The sequence below is a fragment of the Oryctolagus cuniculus genome, chromosome 1, assembly GCF_964237555.1.
Source record: "Oryctolagus cuniculus chromosome 1, mOryCun1.1, whole genome shotgun sequence".
NCBI classification, from domain to species: domain Eukaryota; kingdom Metazoa; phylum Chordata; class Mammalia; order Lagomorpha; family Leporidae; genus Oryctolagus; species Oryctolagus cuniculus.
Window position 1 is genome coordinate 45,238,458 of NC_091432.1, and position 18,398 is coordinate 45,256,855.

At 38.9% G+C, this 18,398-nt stretch overlaps 1 protein-coding gene across 3 annotated transcripts in view; it reads right to left on the minus strand.

Moving 5' to 3' along the window:
• Window positions 1–18,398, minus strand: part of NELL1 (neural EGFL like 1) — a 1,048,233-nt gene that overhangs the window by 542,281 nt on the left and 487,554 nt on the right. For all 3 annotated transcript variants that reach the window (XM_002708986.5, XM_002708985.5, XM_051825007.2), the window contains one exon: window positions 4,279–4,404. In XM_002708986.5, coding sequence (XP_002709032.3) covers window positions 4,279–4,404 — 126 coding nt within the window. The remainder of the gene's footprint in view (window positions 1–4,278; window positions 4,405–18,398) is intronic.

Here is an 18,398-nt window from a genome sequence, read left to right on the forward strand (position 1 = left end):
GTGGATACAGAGGCGATTTTCTCTAATTTGGTGACTATATTTCCTAACACTCCCGGACAGACACTAATTTGGTATTGGATACATGAATGAAATAATGAATAAAGGAATGAATGAGTCAATCAATTGACTACGACCTTGTCTAAATATGATCAGAGTCGGTGAACTCAAAAGGCTTCCATAGCCTTGGCAACTCATGACAAGAGCCTAGGGTGATTACTGAGGCCATAAACAAGAGTGTCAATTTGTTAAGTCAACAACAGGAGTCACTGTGCACTTACTCCTCATGTAGGATCTCTGTCCTTAGTGTGCTGTACATTGTGATTTAATGCTATAACTAGTACTCAAACAGTATTTTTCACTTTGTGTTTCTATGTGGGTGCAAACTGTTGAAATCTTTACTTAATGTATGCTAAACTGATCTTCTGTATATAAAGAGAATCGAAAATGAATCTTGATGTGAATGGAAGGGGAGAGGGAGAGGGAAAGGGGAGGGTTGCGGGTGGGAGGGATGTTATGGGGGGGAAGCCATTGTAATCCATAAGCTGTACTTTGGAAATTTATATTCATTAAATAAAAGTTAAAAAAATAAAAGAGATTGGTACATGATTTATTTTTATTTAAACAGCCCATATGGCCTAACTGGCATATTTTCAGGACAGTAAGTAAATGTTGAAAATGTCAGAATTCCGGAGACTCAAGCTTACTATGAAAATATTTGGGGGCCAGTGTTGTGGTGTAGAAGGTTAAGCCGCGGCCTGCAGTACCAGGATCCCACAAGGGCACAGGTTCAAGTCCGACCTATTCCACTTCCAATCCAGCAACCTGCTAATGTGCCTGGGAAAGCAGCAGAAGACAACCCAAGGCCTTGGGCCCCTGCCACCTACATGGGAGACTGGAAGAAGCTTCTGGCTCCTGGCCTTGATTTGACCCATCCCCAACCACTGCAGCTAATTTGGGGGCATATCAGTGGATTGAAGATCTCTCTCTCTTTCTCTCTCTGCCTTTTGCTTAAGTAAATAAATCTTAAAAAAAAAAAAAAAGGAGGAGAAAAGTCTTTGCTCTCAGAATTTACATTCTAGTTGCAAGAGGCAAATTCAACAAAATCACTTATAAGTATAAAAAAAAAAAAAAAACAACTCCAGATAATGAAAAGTAAAATTTAGAGAATTAAAATCATGTGGTATGACAGAAAATATGGGTGGCTATTTATACTGATCATAAAAAGCCTATCTGAGTTTATCACTTTTAGACTGAAGTCTAAATCACAAAAAAAGGCATATGGCAAGAGCAAAGACTTCCAAGAATGGCTACAGCTCAAGTAAAGGTCTTCATAGAGATACAGGTTGGTTTGATCTTTATAAGATGTACTTATTTATTTGAAAATCAGAGTTGCCAAGAGAGATGGAAAGATAGAAAGAGATCTTTCATCTACTGTTTCACTCCTTAGATAGCCACAGAGTGAGCCAGGCCAAAGTCAGAGCCAAAAGCTTCTTTCAGGTCTTCTTTGTAGGTGGCAGGGGCCCAAACACTGGGTCATCTTCCATTGCTTTTCACAGACCATTAGCATGGAGCTGGATCAGAAGTGGAACAGCCAGGACTCAAAATAGCAACCATATTGGATGCTGGCATTGCAGGCAGCAGCTTTACCAGCTATGCCGCAATCGTCGGCCCTGAGAAATGGGTTGTCATATGGAGAAAAAGATAGATAATGTGCAATGGCCACCTTATGATGTGAGAGGAGGAAAATTACACAAAATAAGCATGATAAAGAAATAACAGAGAAGCATCACATAGGGTTATGTATCAAAATAAGAAGCATAGATCTGATTTTCTGAGCAGTGAGACACTACTTGGAGGTTTTAAGCATATTTGTATGATATTCAGTTCTTTTAACTTTTTTTTTTAATTTTTAGCTGATACATAAAAACTATATATTTATTCATAGAGTATCATGTGATGTCTCAATACATGTGTATGTTATATTATGTTCAAATCATGGTAAACATATTTATCTCTTCAAATATTTATTATTTTCTCTATGGAGAAAAATATTCAAAAACTATGTCTATACTCACTTACTATTTAACATATTCCTTCCATGTAACTAGAATCAGTAGGTAATCAATCTCATCCCATCTCTCCCCAACTTGTAATTTCCCCAGCCTGTGTTAACCACCTTTCTACTCTCAACCTCTATGAAACCAACTTTTTTTTAGATTCCACATATCAACATGAGTGACATTCTGCAGTACTTGTTTTCTGTTTTTCACTTATTTTGTTAGGATAATCATGTCCAATTCCATTCATGTCCTGGTAAATTACAGAACTTCATACTTTGATTTCCGAGGTAAAATTTTGCTTTGGCTTCCATATGAAGAATGGGTTACAGTGGAACAACACTGGAGCAGAAATTCCAGAGTGTTAGCCATGGCAGACATCTACCAGAATAGTAATAGAAGTAATGGATAGGGGCTGGTGCCATGGCATACTAGATTAATCCTCTGTCTACAGTGCTGGCATCCCATATGGGCGCCGGTTGTAGTCCTGGCTGCTCCTTTTCCAGTCCAGCTCTCTGCTGTGGCCTGGGAGAACAGTGCGAGATGGACTCAGTGCTTGGGCCCCTGCACCTGCGTTGGAACCTGGAAAAAGCTCCTGGCTCCTGGATTTGGATCGGTGCAGCTCCGGCCATCGCAGCCATTTTGGGAGTGAACCAATGGAAGGAAGACCTTTCTCTCTGTCTCTCTCTCTTACTGTCTGTAACTCTACCTGTCAAATAAATAAATAAATTTTTTTAAAAAAAGAAGCAATGGATAGAAATGCAGGGATTTATGACAAGATGTGCAAGGTACATTAAAACTGGAAAATGAACTGAAAGTGAAGGAGTAATCAAGTCAAGTTTTTTAGGAAGAGAAAGCAATCAAGAATAACCCTTATATATTTGGCTTGGGCAAGACAAGAGGGTCGGTGGTACTTTTGTTTGCTGAGACAGGAAAATTTGAGAGGAAGAGGTTTACAGAGGTAGAAGAAAATCAAGAGTTCTGTCTTGCGTACATAATAACTGCCTATTAAATATCTATGTATAGATGTCACATTGAAGAAATGATTCAGAGAATCAGGAGAAAGATTTTCAAACTGGAGATAGAAATCCAGGAGTTACTGACAGAGATATCCTGTTAAAACATGTTTGTTGAAGCATTTAAACATATGGAATGAAACAGGAAAAGATGATCCAGGGCACAGCAACAGGGCACTGTAACCTTTCAAATGTCAGCGAGGAAGAATAGTAAGACATACTGTGCAAGAGTAGTTGGTAAGATAGGAGGAAAATGAGGAAACATGGTGTGACAAAAACTACGAAAATATGTTTCAACAGGAATGTATGGTCAGCTGCAGAGACAAGAGCTTAGAATCAGAAAGATGGAGCTCCTGGACAACCTGGATAAATGCAGTCTTAGTGGGTGGTGAGCACTGGAGAGGATTGAGGAAGGTGTGCAAGGTGAGTAAAGGTAAATGAGGACAATACCTACAGACAAGTTAAAAGAAAACGAACTGTGAAAAGAACTAGAAAACTGGGGCAGTAGGTTGGATAAGATTTGGGATCAAAAGAAGAGTTTTTAAAGAAGAAAGATAGAGAACCTGTGGAAGCCCAATGCCCTCATCAAGATTCCTGAAATTCCTGAAAGGAGGCAGTGGTGATGTAAGTGTGTGTTACTATGTATATGCATATGCTGGGGTAGGGGCAGCAGAAGGCTTAGGAATGCTTATTTTAAAATGGTTACCCCTGCCTGAGAGGCATCAACCTCATGTCTACCATGTCTGCTGTCTACCACACTAACATGTGTTATATTCTGCAGGGCAGCTCTTGATCAGTATTCAGGGTGGATAGACATTACTGAAGATTTGAGGAAGATTCATACTATACACAGTATAGTAAAAAAAAAAAAAAAAGAGAGAAACAGGAAAATTGTCACTTAAATATCCCCATTCTAAAACATACTTTCAGTTCTCCTTCCATAAGATAGTGTTTTGTTCTCCACAACACCCAGCCTTCTGCTGTCTGTCTGATTTTTCTCCCCTCCTTCTACTGGTAGTGGAAATCAATTATACAGAGAAACTTTCTTTTTTATTATTTTTTTCTCAAAAGATGAGGGTGAAATAATGAGAGAAAACTAATTTAAGTAAAAATGATACTTGTGTACCACACACTAAGGGCAACGATATAGACATGGTGCAAAGAACAAGCAAATTAGAAAAACAGCAATGTATGTTAATACTCACCTGTGCAAGAAAAATCATCCACACGAATGTATCCTGGGACACAGTCACAGCGATATAATCCAGGCAGGTTGATACACACAGTATTGGCATGACAGTAATGCATCTTTGCAGCACACTCATCAATATCTGAAGGAGATAAGAAGAAGCAATAGCATGCTGAGTTGAATGACTAGACCACAGTGTAATTACCTTGCAATAAGATTACAAAAGGTGAATGCTCACTGAAATCAAGAGAAAAAGCAAGACACATTAAACAAAAGCTTAAGTACTAATTCAGCTGGTGCGTTAGATCCCATCCTGAACTGAAAGTATGTATAGAAAAATGCATAATGAGACACAATAATTAAGAATCCAAGAAATATGAAGGAGACTCTGTTTAAATGTCTGAAAACAAGGAGTTCAGTTTCTACTGATTTTATATAAATGAATACTTATGGACATTCACAGTACACAGTGCAGCTTTTATTAGATCAAGAGAATTTAGCCCCTCCCTGCTTGTGGGTCTTACTAAGACATGCCTTAATCCATCTGTTAGAAAATCATGGTGTAGCCAGTTTCTTCCATGATATACTGTGAATACCAACACTAGCTGCTATCTGATACAAATTAGTATCTTTCATCTCTTGACCTGAGAATCTACCCTATCTGATAGACTCATGGGTTGATTCAACAAAAGATTATTCTCTTTGGGATGGATGTCAGAATATCATCTACTTTATCACTGAAATTCATGTTATGTATTAAAATAACCTAAAACCTTAAGTACAGAGTTTAGTATTTTCTGGAAGTTATATTTTCAAAAATAATTTGTGTTCATTTTACTTGGACTGCTTATGTGTTATAGTTAGAGACAGAGGAGAATATGAATATAGGATGGGAATCCGAGACCAAAAAATGGTGAACTTTAGTTCTGTGTCCACTTATGAGTCCCAGTATCTTCATAAGTTTGTAATAACTGTTAGTTACAAACCTGATATTTTCTATCTTTACATGCATTACCCAATTTAACCTACATTCAAAGTATAAATACTACCTTAATTTTAAAGTTTAGGAAATTGAGACCCAGAGAATTTAAAGATCTGGCTTAAAGTCATTTTGTTAAAATGTGCTAGATTTCATTCTCTATTCACAATGATTTACTTCATGAAACATCATGAAAATGACTAAATACAATGTTTGCATTAAGATAATCATTAGAGTTCTACTACCATTCATGTATAGAAACTAAGACTAGGAATGCCTATACTGACTCACAAGAAAGCTTATTTATCCTCTATTTTTAAAAGTAGGTTGATTTGTTTCCTAATAAAACAACCTGAAATAACACCAGACTCTTTTTGGTGCTAAAATCTGTCAGCCTATATATAAAAGTTATTGTTGGGTAATTGAGGTCTTAGAATCAAATCCCACAGTTATCAAGACTTCCATAACTAAGATATAAGAACAAAACACTAGAAACTAGTGAAGTAATTCAGGCAATCAACAACTCCCCACATACCAGTCTCCATCTCAGAGACTGCTTCCTGTGGAAGCCAACCAGCAGCAAGTGTCCTGATACAGGCAAGGAATGATTACATCCAGGGCACCAGAACCCATTAGTAGAAACCAGGAGATGGAGTCACAGAGTAGCATTAACATTTTGTAAGTGATTTATTTAAGGTTGATGATAATGCTGTGGGGATGGCTGTGGGTAGATAGAAGAATAAATCCCTGGAAGTGCCAAGTTGAGAACACCAAGAGAAGCTGGATATTGGAGGAACTTGGTTGACATTAATGCTGTTTATTAAATGTAAGTTTTTCTACTTCTAGACACACAATACAATTGTACTTCTACATACTCTTCTAATGTAAACATGGCTATAGGACTGAACATGAATCTAAATGAAGTTCATCACTTCCAGGTGGAATGACCAGAGCCAGCACCTGGATCACCATATTTATTTTGTTCCTGTCTTAGGAATTATGGAAGCAGAGATAGAGATTTTCAGCCTGGGTCCCTGGGTAAGGAATGGGCCACCAACCAAGCATGAGCTAGAAATATTCCCTTGACTTGAGCCATTGGGCACCCATTACTGGTACTGAGAGCAACTATGATGGGCATCTCAAAGAAGAATACCATTAAGCTTAATCTTGAAATAAAAATAGGAATTCACTAGGGAGAGAACAAAGGTAAGGAAATGGAAGAGCAACTGTAAAGACTAAAATTTTTTATCTCTGTATAGTTAGGAATGGAGAAAATCATTTAATCATGAACTTTATTGAACATTAATTAGCCCTTACTGAGTCTGGACTTCACAACCCAGCAAGACATTGGATGAAGTTTGTTTTGGTTTAAGTTCTAGAAAAGATGTGAGATCTCTTAATAGGAGGATTAGATCTACTGTTAGAGGGTCTCTATGGAAGTTATATTTCCTCTGAAACCTGAAATAAATGAAACAAATGAAGGGTACAGAAACAACATACTAGACAAAGGAGAATATTTGAGAAAGCTTAGTCACATGAAGGAGCTTTGCCTATTTGAAATGAAACTGGAAAGAAAGGTCCAGGCCACATCCTGCTGGGCCTTGTAGACTGGGTGAAGGAAATTGGACTTTATTCAGGGTCATGACACAATCAAATTTCAGTTTTTAAAATATCACTCCATCTGCAGTGAGGTGAGTTGATTGGAGTAGGGCAGAGTGAAAGCTAAATAATGCTGGCATTTTACTCACAGAGATAGTCATATTGAACCCCATCTCACTCTGCTAGGATACCCAAACATTCTTTAAGATGAGAAACTAGCAAGGGCTTGCCTTAAAGGCACTTCAATCTTTAGCCCAAGGGCCACAGTTGCCAATCAGTCTGCTGACTGCAATGAATGTTTCCCCATCATGGACCCTTGTCATCCAGGACCCCATCACTATACTCATTTCAGTTGATACTAATGGTAATTTCAGCTCTTGCATATCTAATAATTTCCTGGTCACAGCCAAGGAAAAGACAAAAAGTTGAAAAATGTCCCAGAAAATTAAACTGTCACAATCTTATCTTTGCTGTTTATCCCTTTTCATATAACCACATGATATAAAATCTACCTTGTAATATAAGTGGTGGGGAAGGAAAGAAAAAAATAGTTTAAATAGTTTATTTATCCAGCTGAGGCTCTTGAGACCAGAAGATGTAAGAAAGAAATGAATTGGCAAATTCCACAGTTCTAGGGTGGAGAAGGGAAATGAAGTAGTGACATGTTTGCCACCCTCAGGAAAGACATAACTGAACAGACACTTTCTGTTGAGCTCAAGAGTGCTTCACAAGCAAATCTTACTATAAAGAGAATTAAAACACAATTAACATCTTCAGAGAGTGAGGATATCCTGAGAAAACAATCTTGAGAAATATCCAACCAAGATTTTAAAATAAGCCCAGGACAATGCTGTTTTTGTTCACAGGCAAAAGGCTCTGAAAGGCAATAGATAATTACCAAAAAAAAAAGTCCCTAATAAAATAATTAACCTGCATTAAGAGAGAGAAATTGAGTGGACTCCAAACAACAAGGATTCTAGCTGCCTGAAGTACAGTCTGATCTCTGTCCAAGTGGTGAAGGTCCTTGAAGCAAATCTACTGGGCAATGTGATACACTCTCCTAATGTTATATTCTCCAACAGCCAGAAGGCAAGAAAAAGCTAAGCCTGAGGTTGAACGTCAAAATGGTTATTGGATGCATTTAAGTCCAGGATAAAGGTGAAGGTCTGAATCAGTCCAGAAAGCTTTCTAGGAAGAACTACAGTTAAATTGACAGCTACTGGAAGGATGAATGGATTTCAAATGCACACTCTCAGGCACAGGATGATACCAAGATGAATAACAGGCTGAAAGTAAAATACGTCTCAGGGTAAAACTAGGACCAATCCCCAGGACCTGGTAAAGAGTAAATGTCTGCCATTTTTGTGCATCAGACACTATACTAGGTACTCTGCATGGGACATCTTATCATTCTATTTATTCTTCTTGATATTCTAAAAGGTAAGTACCCCAACACCATGATGAGGAAACTAAGGCTCAGACATTGTTAGGTCACTTACCCAAGGCACAAAAACAGCAGAAAAACCTGGGTTTGAACCTAATCAACCTGACTCTAAATTTGGCATTGTTTCTCCTGTGCAACTTCTAACATTCAATAATTGTTCAATACTATGATTATGGTAAATATATCTACTGTTATCACAATGTGAATGGAAGCAAACAGTTCTTCAAATTCTATGCCAACATGCAATGCTCTTCAGGACATTTGTTCTGGTGTTTCACTCTCTGCTAAAGTGACAATGCTGCCTCATGCATCACCACTTCCCTGGCTCTTTTAAATCAAATTCTAACATTTTCACACTTTAAGCTCCAGTGACCCAAAATCTCAAAACAGGCAGCAGCATTCTGTTCTCAGCTGCAATCCACAGCTTGATGAAACCTCTACTTGGCCTGCTTATGACTATTAAGTGCATTCCATAGGATTATAAGCTCCAGACAGAAAGTCCTGGGTTCTTTTTAAATTAAATATTTTAAGAGAAATCTATAAACCCCACTGCAACATATTTCAAATTGAGTATACAGAGACTCAAAAATTGTGTTTCATTCATATAAATTGCTTGTTACCTTTGAAATATTAGAATTCATCTTCTGGTGACCTGTTGAGGTAATAAAAGTATGTATGATTTATGTCTCCAGGATGCTGAAGTAGTATGTTTTGTCTTTAGAAAAGCATACTATGGACTTAAAATGAAAACTGGTATGTCATAATGATTTTTTACATAGTATCAGTCTCCATTTGCATAAGAGTTCAGAGCAAACACAAACCTAAATGTGATACCACTGTCATTAGAGTTCAAGTTCTTGGTAGTACATAAAAGCAGATTCAAGAAATTTCCTTAATAATTTTATGTGATCTACCTAGACTTGCTACTTAAGGATTTCATAAAGACAACGCAGGGAGGTTTGGACCCAGGAAAATAAAAAAGAAATTTTGTATCCCACTCCCTGTATAAATGTAAAAAGAAAACAGAAAAGAAAGAAAACCAATGTTTGTTGAGGCTACGCTCTGTGTCAAGAACTGTGTGAATTTGATCTCACTACTCCCTGCTATCCTATGACCTGACATCAGATACTGTATACTCCGTATGTAGAATTTCAACAAATTCCATGTTATTCTATGGAGCATCCTTTTTCCACTATGACTACTAGTCCAAGAACACTGGATAGACTGTCAAGGGCCAAGTTCCAGTTCTGCTTATTACACTAGTTGAAAGTGGTACTTGCCGGCACCGCGGCTCACTAGGTTAATCCTCCACCTTGCGGCGCTGGCACACCGGGTTCTAGTCCCGGTCAGGGCGCCGGATTCTGTCCCGGTTGCCCCTCTTCCAGGCCAGCTCTCTGCTGTGGCCTGGGAGTGCAGTGGAGGATGGCCCAAGTACTTGGGCCCTGCACCCCATGGGAGGCCAGGAGAAGTACCTGGCTCCTGGCTTCGGATCAGCGCGGTGCACCGGCCTCAGTGTGCTGGCCGCGGCAGCCATTGGAGGGTGAACCAACGGCAAAGGAAGACCTTTCTCTCTGTCTCTCTCTCACTGTCCACTCTGCCTGTCAAAAAAAAAAAAAAAAAAAAAGTGGTACTGACCAAGTCACTTTTTTTTTTTGGTATTATTAGACCTTGGTTTTCCCATCTATAAAATGAAAGAGTTGGTCTGTAGAGGATTTAAAGACACACTAGTCCTAAAGTTCTTTACATATTCAGGTATTTTTGTCCATTACTCATAAACATAGATTCTCTAGTTCTGCCACCTTCTATTGCATGAGCAGGTTGAAGATGTTCCATGTCCCTTTCCCAAGACAGAGGTCCTGGAAAACACAATTAAGATGAACTAAGCCCTCACATTCTTCCTTGATACTTGTGTCACCTAAGTTGGCATCTCCCCTTAAAACTAAAAGCAGCACGGATGATTGACTAGATCCTGAAAAAGGCACAGCTCTAGGTAAGCTCTCTAGAGACTAGTATGATCACTTGCAGAGGGATTTCCTCTGACTATGCAGAAATCATGAACATAAAAACATGGTGATGGTGGCCAGTTTCTTGGTATATTAGAACTATCAAGACATTCCTATGATGTCATACTAGATATTTTTATTTTAAAGTTTGGGCCTATGTGATCTCTAATTTGAATTTGTAAAACTCCAGTGAGGTTTGAGGATAAAATAATACTCTTTATGATACTATAATTATGGATATCTGACATTATACATTTGTCCAGACCCAAAGAATGCACAGTACTAAGAACAAATCCTCATATAAACTATGGACTTCAGGTAATTATGACATGTCAATGTAGGTTCATCAGGTATAACAACTGTACCACTGTAGTTATGAATGTTGGTAATGACATGCATGGGTCCAGGAGGTAAATGGAAAATCTCTGTGCCTTCAATTTTGCTGTAAACACAGAGCTTCTCTTAAAAAATAAGTATTTTTAAGGCTGGCGCTGCGGCTCACTAGGCTAATCCTCCACCTTGCGGCGCCGGCACACCGGGTTCTAGTCCCGGTCGGGGCGCTGGATTCTGTCCCGGTTGCCCCTCTTCCAGGCCAGCTCTCTGCTGTGGCCAGGGAGTGCAGTGGAGGATGGCCCAAGTGCTTGGGCCCTGCACCCCATGGGAGACCAGGATAAGTACCTGGCTCCTGCCATTGGATCAGCGCGGTGCGCAGGCCGCAGCACACCGGCTGCTGCGGCCATTGGAGGGTGAACCAATGGCAAAAGGAAGACCTTTCTCTCTGTCCCTCTCTCTCTCACTGTCCACTCTGCCTGTCCAAAAAAAAAAGTATTTTTAAAATAAAAATTAAAAATCCAGGGAGACAAGATGTGGACTATTATCTACTTTTTTAAATAAGAAAATAGAGGTCATAAAGAAAAGCTATGACTTTCTCAAAGGTACACAGTTAATCCTGCACCAGTGATATAATCAAGGTCTTCTAATTGTGGAATAATTTGCTTTATTCAATGTCCATGTTTTCTATATTTATAGTTCTCTTCTCAAATCAAGGTAAGGAAAACAAAATAGCTATACAATCTATAAATATCAACAAAATAGCTATATAACCCAGTTAGACTACCTATGCAAAATACATTTCTTTCACAAAGAAATAAGGTTTTTCTTCTTTTCCTTAAAATATACTCTAACCCTCCCACAACCACCTCCTCTCCATTTGTCTCTCAAAGAACAAACAAATGGTCCACTCAAACAAGGGGAAAAGCACAGTTCAAAGTCAATGATAAATGAAAAGCTACACTTTACCTCAGTGGTGGGAAAACAATACTGATAGTGTAGACTATGGAAAACTGAAGCTCTAGTCAAGCATTGACATAAAGGAATAAGAAGAGACATTATTTATATAGCACTTACTATATATTGGACACAGTTTTGAGTTTTTTACATGTATTAACTCATTTGATACAACCTTATGAGGTACATATTAGAATCAGATTCACTTTAAAGATGGGGAGTTCGAGGCATAGAAAAATGTATAGTAAATTGTCTAAGATCACATAGCCAAGGAGTATACTTTCCCTGGCAGGATATAACTCAGGGAGCCTGGCTTCAGAATCTATATTCTTCACCCTATATGATTGCCACTCAAGAAATATGGGCTAAATCTCTGATGTTTGTGGAGAAGCTGGAAATACTGGCATTTTTATTTGCATTTTTATTTGAAAGGTAGAGAGAATGACAGATATACACAAAAACACATGCATGCACACACATGCTTACACAGAAAGAGAGAGAGAGAAAGAGAATCTTCTATCTGCTGATTTACTTGCCAAATGTACACCAATAGTCAGAGCTGGGTCAGGCTTAAGCCAGGAACCTGGAACTCTATCAGCCTCCCCCATGGTTGGTAGGGACCCAAGTATTTGAGAGCTATCACCTGCTGCCATCCAGGATGCACATTATCAGAAAGCAGGATCAGAAGCAAAGCAGCCAGCACTCAAACTAGGCACTTTGATTTAAGATGCAAGCATCCCAAATTGTGACTCAACCACTCTGTCAAATGCCAGATAATTAATATTTAATTATTTTGTTAAATACTGACTTCATTTTTTCTACAAATGTTCTGAGTCAAGCCAAACAGGTTCAACCCATGAATTTCTGTGCATGTTATCACGAGATACATTATTGTGCTGAGAAGGAAACAGAAACAGAAGAGAAAAATGAAAGGGAGCTAGAGACTATGGAAAGGAAGAATGAAAACAATACAGAGAGCAAAGAAGTGGAGGGGAGGCAAAGAAAGGAAGGAGAAAAAATAGGAAAGGAAAGGATAAATGACATGACAGCTTTGGCAGATGCCTAGATAACTGCTGTAGACTGAATAGTGTCCCCTCAAATTCATATGTTGAATCTCTAAATCCCAACATGATGGTACATGGAGAAAGTTTTTTGGGAGGTAATTAGGTTAGATGAGGCCAGGAAGGTGAAAGTTTTCATGATATGAAGTAGTAACCTTATAAGAAGAGATACCGAGGGCCAGCACTATGGTGTAGTGGGTAAAGGCACTGCCTACAGTGCCAGCATCCCAAATGGGTATGGTTGGAGACCTGGCTGCTCCACTTCCAATCCAGCTCTCTGCTGTGGCCTGCAAAAGCAGTAGAAGATGGGCCAACTCCTTGGGCCCTTGCACCTACATGGGAAGACCCGGAGGAAGCTCCTGGCTTCGGATTGGTGCAGCTCCGGCCGTTGCAGCCAATTGGAGAGTGAACCAGCAGATAGAAGACTTTTCTCTCTCTCTACCTCTTTTCCTCTCTCTGTGTAACTCTGAATTTCAAATAAGAATATAAATCTTTAAAAAAAAAAAAAGAGAGAGATACCCAAGAACTTGTTCTTGCTACCTCTCATCCATCTGAAGACACAGCATGTGGTTATCTGCAAACCAGGAAAAGAGAAAGCCCTCACCAGATCTTTACCATGCTGGTACTCTGCTCTCATATTACCAGATTCCTGACTGTGAAAATATTTTTTTCTTTAAGCTACTCAGTCTATAGTATTTTATTTTGACAACCTGAGTTGGCTAATATAATAACACTTTAAAATTCTCAGTTGCCTGGTGAAATGGATTTTTACATCATCTTCTAAAATATACATCAAATAAACATGATGCCTGCCAGGTCAAATATTTGCAGATTAAAAATTCAAATTACATTTTGGTCATCCTGTGATAGTAAAGAAGTCTTCTTAGACAAGGTTAAATGCACAATAATGTGCAAGTTAGATTGCTGAATTGCTGACATTTTTAAGGCATTTTCCATATAATGCTATGTCAGATATTTGGAAATTCATGCTAAGATGTTTTTTCCCTGCTGGGCTCAATTTCAAAATCAAATACTGTCATAAAGTAACATATCTTTCAGTGCCATTGGGAATCACAGCATATCAATTTGAGCTGACATTGGAAAAGCATCATAAGACACTACACCATGACTTTTTTCTTAGGTTGGTATTTTTGACCTTCAAAAGGTTCCATAAGCTGGTGCTAAGTGTCTGCAAGGAAAGAAACACACTGAGTGAAAGGTGATTAATTCAGTCTCGGCCTCAGGCTGTACTGCAGCCTACCTGAATCTATCAGTGTCTGAACTCTACTTTCATTGATAGTACCAACAAAACCAGTGAGTGCTTCCAAAGAGGTCTGGGGTTTCCTTATGAGCTGTGATCTGCTTGGATTAATCAGTACTCTGACAAATTGAAAGCTAAAATTGTCTTTATCCTTGCTACAACTGGGTAAGGAAAATCAGCAATGTCGAGACTGCTGAATTCCACAAATAGTGAAGATTTCAAAGGTCAGCAGTATAGGGTCTCTGCCTTCATAGCACATATGCTAATCCAGCAAAGAGGCAAGCACAAACATGTGCCTTGTAAGTATGATCCAGATCCTACCAGGACAAGAGTAGGTTCATTTTAGTCAAGGAGGAGGTTGGAGAGAGTTTCATCCAGAAGATACTATTTGTTTTGAGTCTTCTTCTTTTTTTTTTTTTTTTTTTTTTTTTTTTTGTGACAGGTACAGTGGACAGTGACAGAGAAAGCCAGAGAGAAAGGTCTTCCTTTTCCGTTGGTTCACCCCTCAATGGCCACTGCAGCTGGCGTGCTGCAGCCGGCATGCTGCGCTGATCCGAAGTGCAGGACCCAAGGACTTCGGCCATCCTCCACTGCACTCCTGGGCCACAGCAGAGAGATGTACTGGAAAAGGGGCAACCAGGACAGAATCTGATGCCCCAACTGGGACTAGAACCTGGGGTGCCAGTGCCGCAGGTGGAGGATTAGCCTATTGAGCCTCAGCCCCGGCTGTTTGGAGTCTTGAGTAGGCAAGAAACATACCTTTGTAAAAGGCTGATGGCCTTTTCTTATCATTTGATTCCATTAGATTGCTACTGTTTTGTTTTACAAAGATTAGGGAAAATCAGTCAAGAGTAGATGTAAAGGATGTAAAGTGATGTCATCTACGTCCTCTTTATCTCTGGTTGCATTCTGTGTAACATTAGGCAGCATTTATTGATCACTACTTTGCACTGAGCATGCTTTTATGCACTTTGTGTATACTGACTCATTTCATCTTTACAAGAACCATATAGGTAAGTATTATTAGCATTTTTATATTTTGAAGATATCAGAGATTAAGCAGTTGGAAGATGACTTCAGAGAATTTCAATCCCTGGCATCTATTCTATTCTGCCTCTGCATAAGGGCACCTTAGCTTCTCCTTCTCAAAAGAATGTCTATCTTCCTCAATTAATTAAACAGTAATTTATTTCATTTACTTGCTCAAATTACTCATTCACGACTTTCCTCAATAGAATAAGGTGCACATGATTTAGTTTTTTAAAAATAAATGATTTAGTGCTGCAGGTTTAGATCTGATTCCCTATAGAATCAAATTAACCAGTGATTAAACATCAGACTCTGAATTACACAAACAAGGGCCGGTGGACCTATGAGCAGATGGTTAATGAACACAACTTTGGTTCAATAAAACCATTTCCTGTTTTCCACAACCTGTACGATGAATGATGATCAGTCAAGGGCATTCAGGAAACCAAGCCATTCCTCCATATATTTCCCTGTGTGGAAAGATTCCATGGATAAAATAAGCTCCTTGAACTGAAATCAACTTTATCCCCAATTCTAAATTCTTGTGCATCTTACTGAATCTATGCAGCCTAATATGAAAACCATGACACATTTAAGCTAGTCCTTATAAATCATTAAGTTAGGGGACTATGCAATATGATTAGTATTAAATATAAAAGGGGGCAAATGGGGAAAAAAGAAAAATTTTAAACACAGAAACAATGACTCACAACTTACTTTCACTATAAATTCAATCTAAAAGTGAGAAGGAAAACACCATCCAAGGAGTTGGAAACAGAAGAGAATTCTGTACTAGTGCAATACAATGGACGTTGAACAATTTTTTTCAAATGGAAGAACTCTTAAAAATAGGAATAGCTAGAATGATTTGATATTTTTTTAAGTGAAAGGTGCTGGGCCGGTGCCACAGCTCACTAGGCTAATCCTCCGCCTGTGGCACCAGCATGCCGGGTTCTAATCCTGGTTGGGGCGCCGGATTCTGTCCCAGTTGCTCCTCTTCCAGTCCAGCTCTCTGCTGTGGCCCGGGAAGGCAGTGGAGGATGGCCCAGGTCCTTGGGCCCTGCACCCGCATGGGAGACCAGGAGGAAGCACGTGGCTCCTAGCTTTGGATAGGCACAGTGCCGGCCATAGTGGCCATTTTGGGGGGTGAACCAGTGGAAAAAGGAAGACCTTTCTCTGTTTCCCTCTCTCTCTCACTGTCTAACTCTGCCTGTAAAAAAAACAAAAACCAAAATACAAAACAACAACAACAACAACAACAACAAAAAACCACTAAAGTGAAAGGTCTTCTTCTGCATCATTTACTCATTTAATTCTCATGATAACCTTTGAAGGAGGTATTTTTTTTAGCATCTCAAGTCTACAGAAGAGGAAACTGACATCTAGAGAAGGATTCCAACTTAAAGGGGTGAAAAATTTGGTACAAGAGTGGTGATTAAGGAATCTTCAATATTATGAAGGTCTGTAGATCTCAAAAGGGTCATGGTACATGAACAGTACATCATGGTATTAAAATTTCATAGCAGAGTAATGAGGTGAAAAACATTTAACGGATTCCCTAGGGAGAATAATAGCAGAAAAAAGGTCAAGAAATAATGCACTCTACTGAATAACATGCAACTTGTTAGAACTGTATGGAAAACAGAATTAAGCAGAGCTGCTTTGGGAAAGCAGGAGCTCAGGCTTTCTACCTGTTGTTGGAATAAAGAGGCTACAGAGAATAATCTACCTTTTGTCTATTGCAAATAATGCTGCAAAAACATGGCTGTACAAATATCTGTTCCATTTCTGATTCCCATTCCTTTGTGTATACAAAAGGGAAAATATTTTGAAATCCTTGAATGCAACAGGTCTTCAGAAAGCTCATGGAGCTTATGTTTTGCACAAAGGTAACTTTATATTTTAATTCCATATTCCATGAACTTTTAAAAAAGTATTCATTTGTTTATTTAATACTTCTTTATTTATTGAAGGGCAGAGTAACAGAGAGAGATATGGGGTGAGAAAGAGAGATTGACCGATTGAGCTTCAAACTGTTCACTATCCAAATGGCCTCAACAGCTAGATTTGAGCCAGACTGAAGCCAGGAGGTCCATCTGGGTCCTCCACATGAATTACAAAGTTGCAAGCACTTGGGCCAACTTCCTCTGCTTTCCCAGGTGCATTAGCAGGGACTTGTATTAGAAGAAAATTAGCCAATGCAAAAATCCACTTAACCAGTTAACCAGTTACGGCACAATGCCATCACCTCCATGAACATTTTGAAGTGCTTTCATATATTTAAAAACAGAATTGTTCAGTAATCTGATAATTCCATATTTAGGTTTCTGAGGAATCTTTGAACTGTTTCCTATTGTGGTTCTACTATAGAGTGTAGGCTAAAGGTGGGGAGACACAGGCAGTAGCTGCTTAATGGATTCCCAGTTTCTGTTGTGGGTGACAGGTTTTGGAAATAGATAGGGATGGTGGCTGCATAGCATTGCAAATGGAATTAGTACCTAAAATGGCAAGTTTTATGCTGCATATAATTTACCACAACTTGTAAAACTCAAGGCAATACACAGAAATCATTGATTCATAACTTTTAAATGGACAAATTACATAATAAGTAAATTATACCTCAGTAAAGCTGTCTAAAATTAATGGAGACCAATCTCAATTCTACTTCTCCTTTCTGAGCAGCTGTGAGCTGCTAGATAAAAAAAATACAGTTAGAAAGGAAAAGTATGACAAATCGTAGTCCAAGCCTCTACTTTGATTCTTCTTAGTTGTCACTCTGAGAAAGTTACTTAGTGTTCCTGAGCTTGGGTTTCCACATCTGTTCTGAAAAGAAAGTAATCTAGTGGGAATAACACACAGGAAGACATCTCTCACAGTGTCTTAGTCCTCACTAACTGTCCTAAGCAGACTTCTACCTTTTGTTGTTCAACAAAGCCATTCTTGACAGGCTGCCAGCCCTTGCTCTGCTCTTTGACCAGCCTTGGGGACCTCAGCAAAAGCCAGTGTCTCTTCAGGTTAGTGTCCTCCTGTGTAAGTACTCACCCTGAACCATTCACTGGGTCAATAAAAGCCCCTTCACACAAAATGAGCTGAGAAAGGCATTCTCTTGCTCCTCACTATGAAGTTCCCCAAGGTGACAACAGGACTGCTACCTCCTGCTCCTGCAAACTTGCTTTTCTTTTCACCTCATTGGGACCAGCTGTGCTATTTCTCAGAGGACAGGGTGACATGACAATTGATATGCATGGGCTGTGTGTGTGTGTGAGAGAGTGCTATTTAATGTCTTTGCCCTACATACTGTGAAAGAAATTAAACATCTTAAGTTTAAAAACTTAGAATTTATGCTTTCTGAGAGCCTTCTCTACAAGTGAAAAAAATAAAAGGGAAGAATTGATAAAGATGAAGTGGTCTTCCTAGTTTCATAAATGATTACATTTTTAGAAAAATAAATTTTAAATGTACATTATATCATA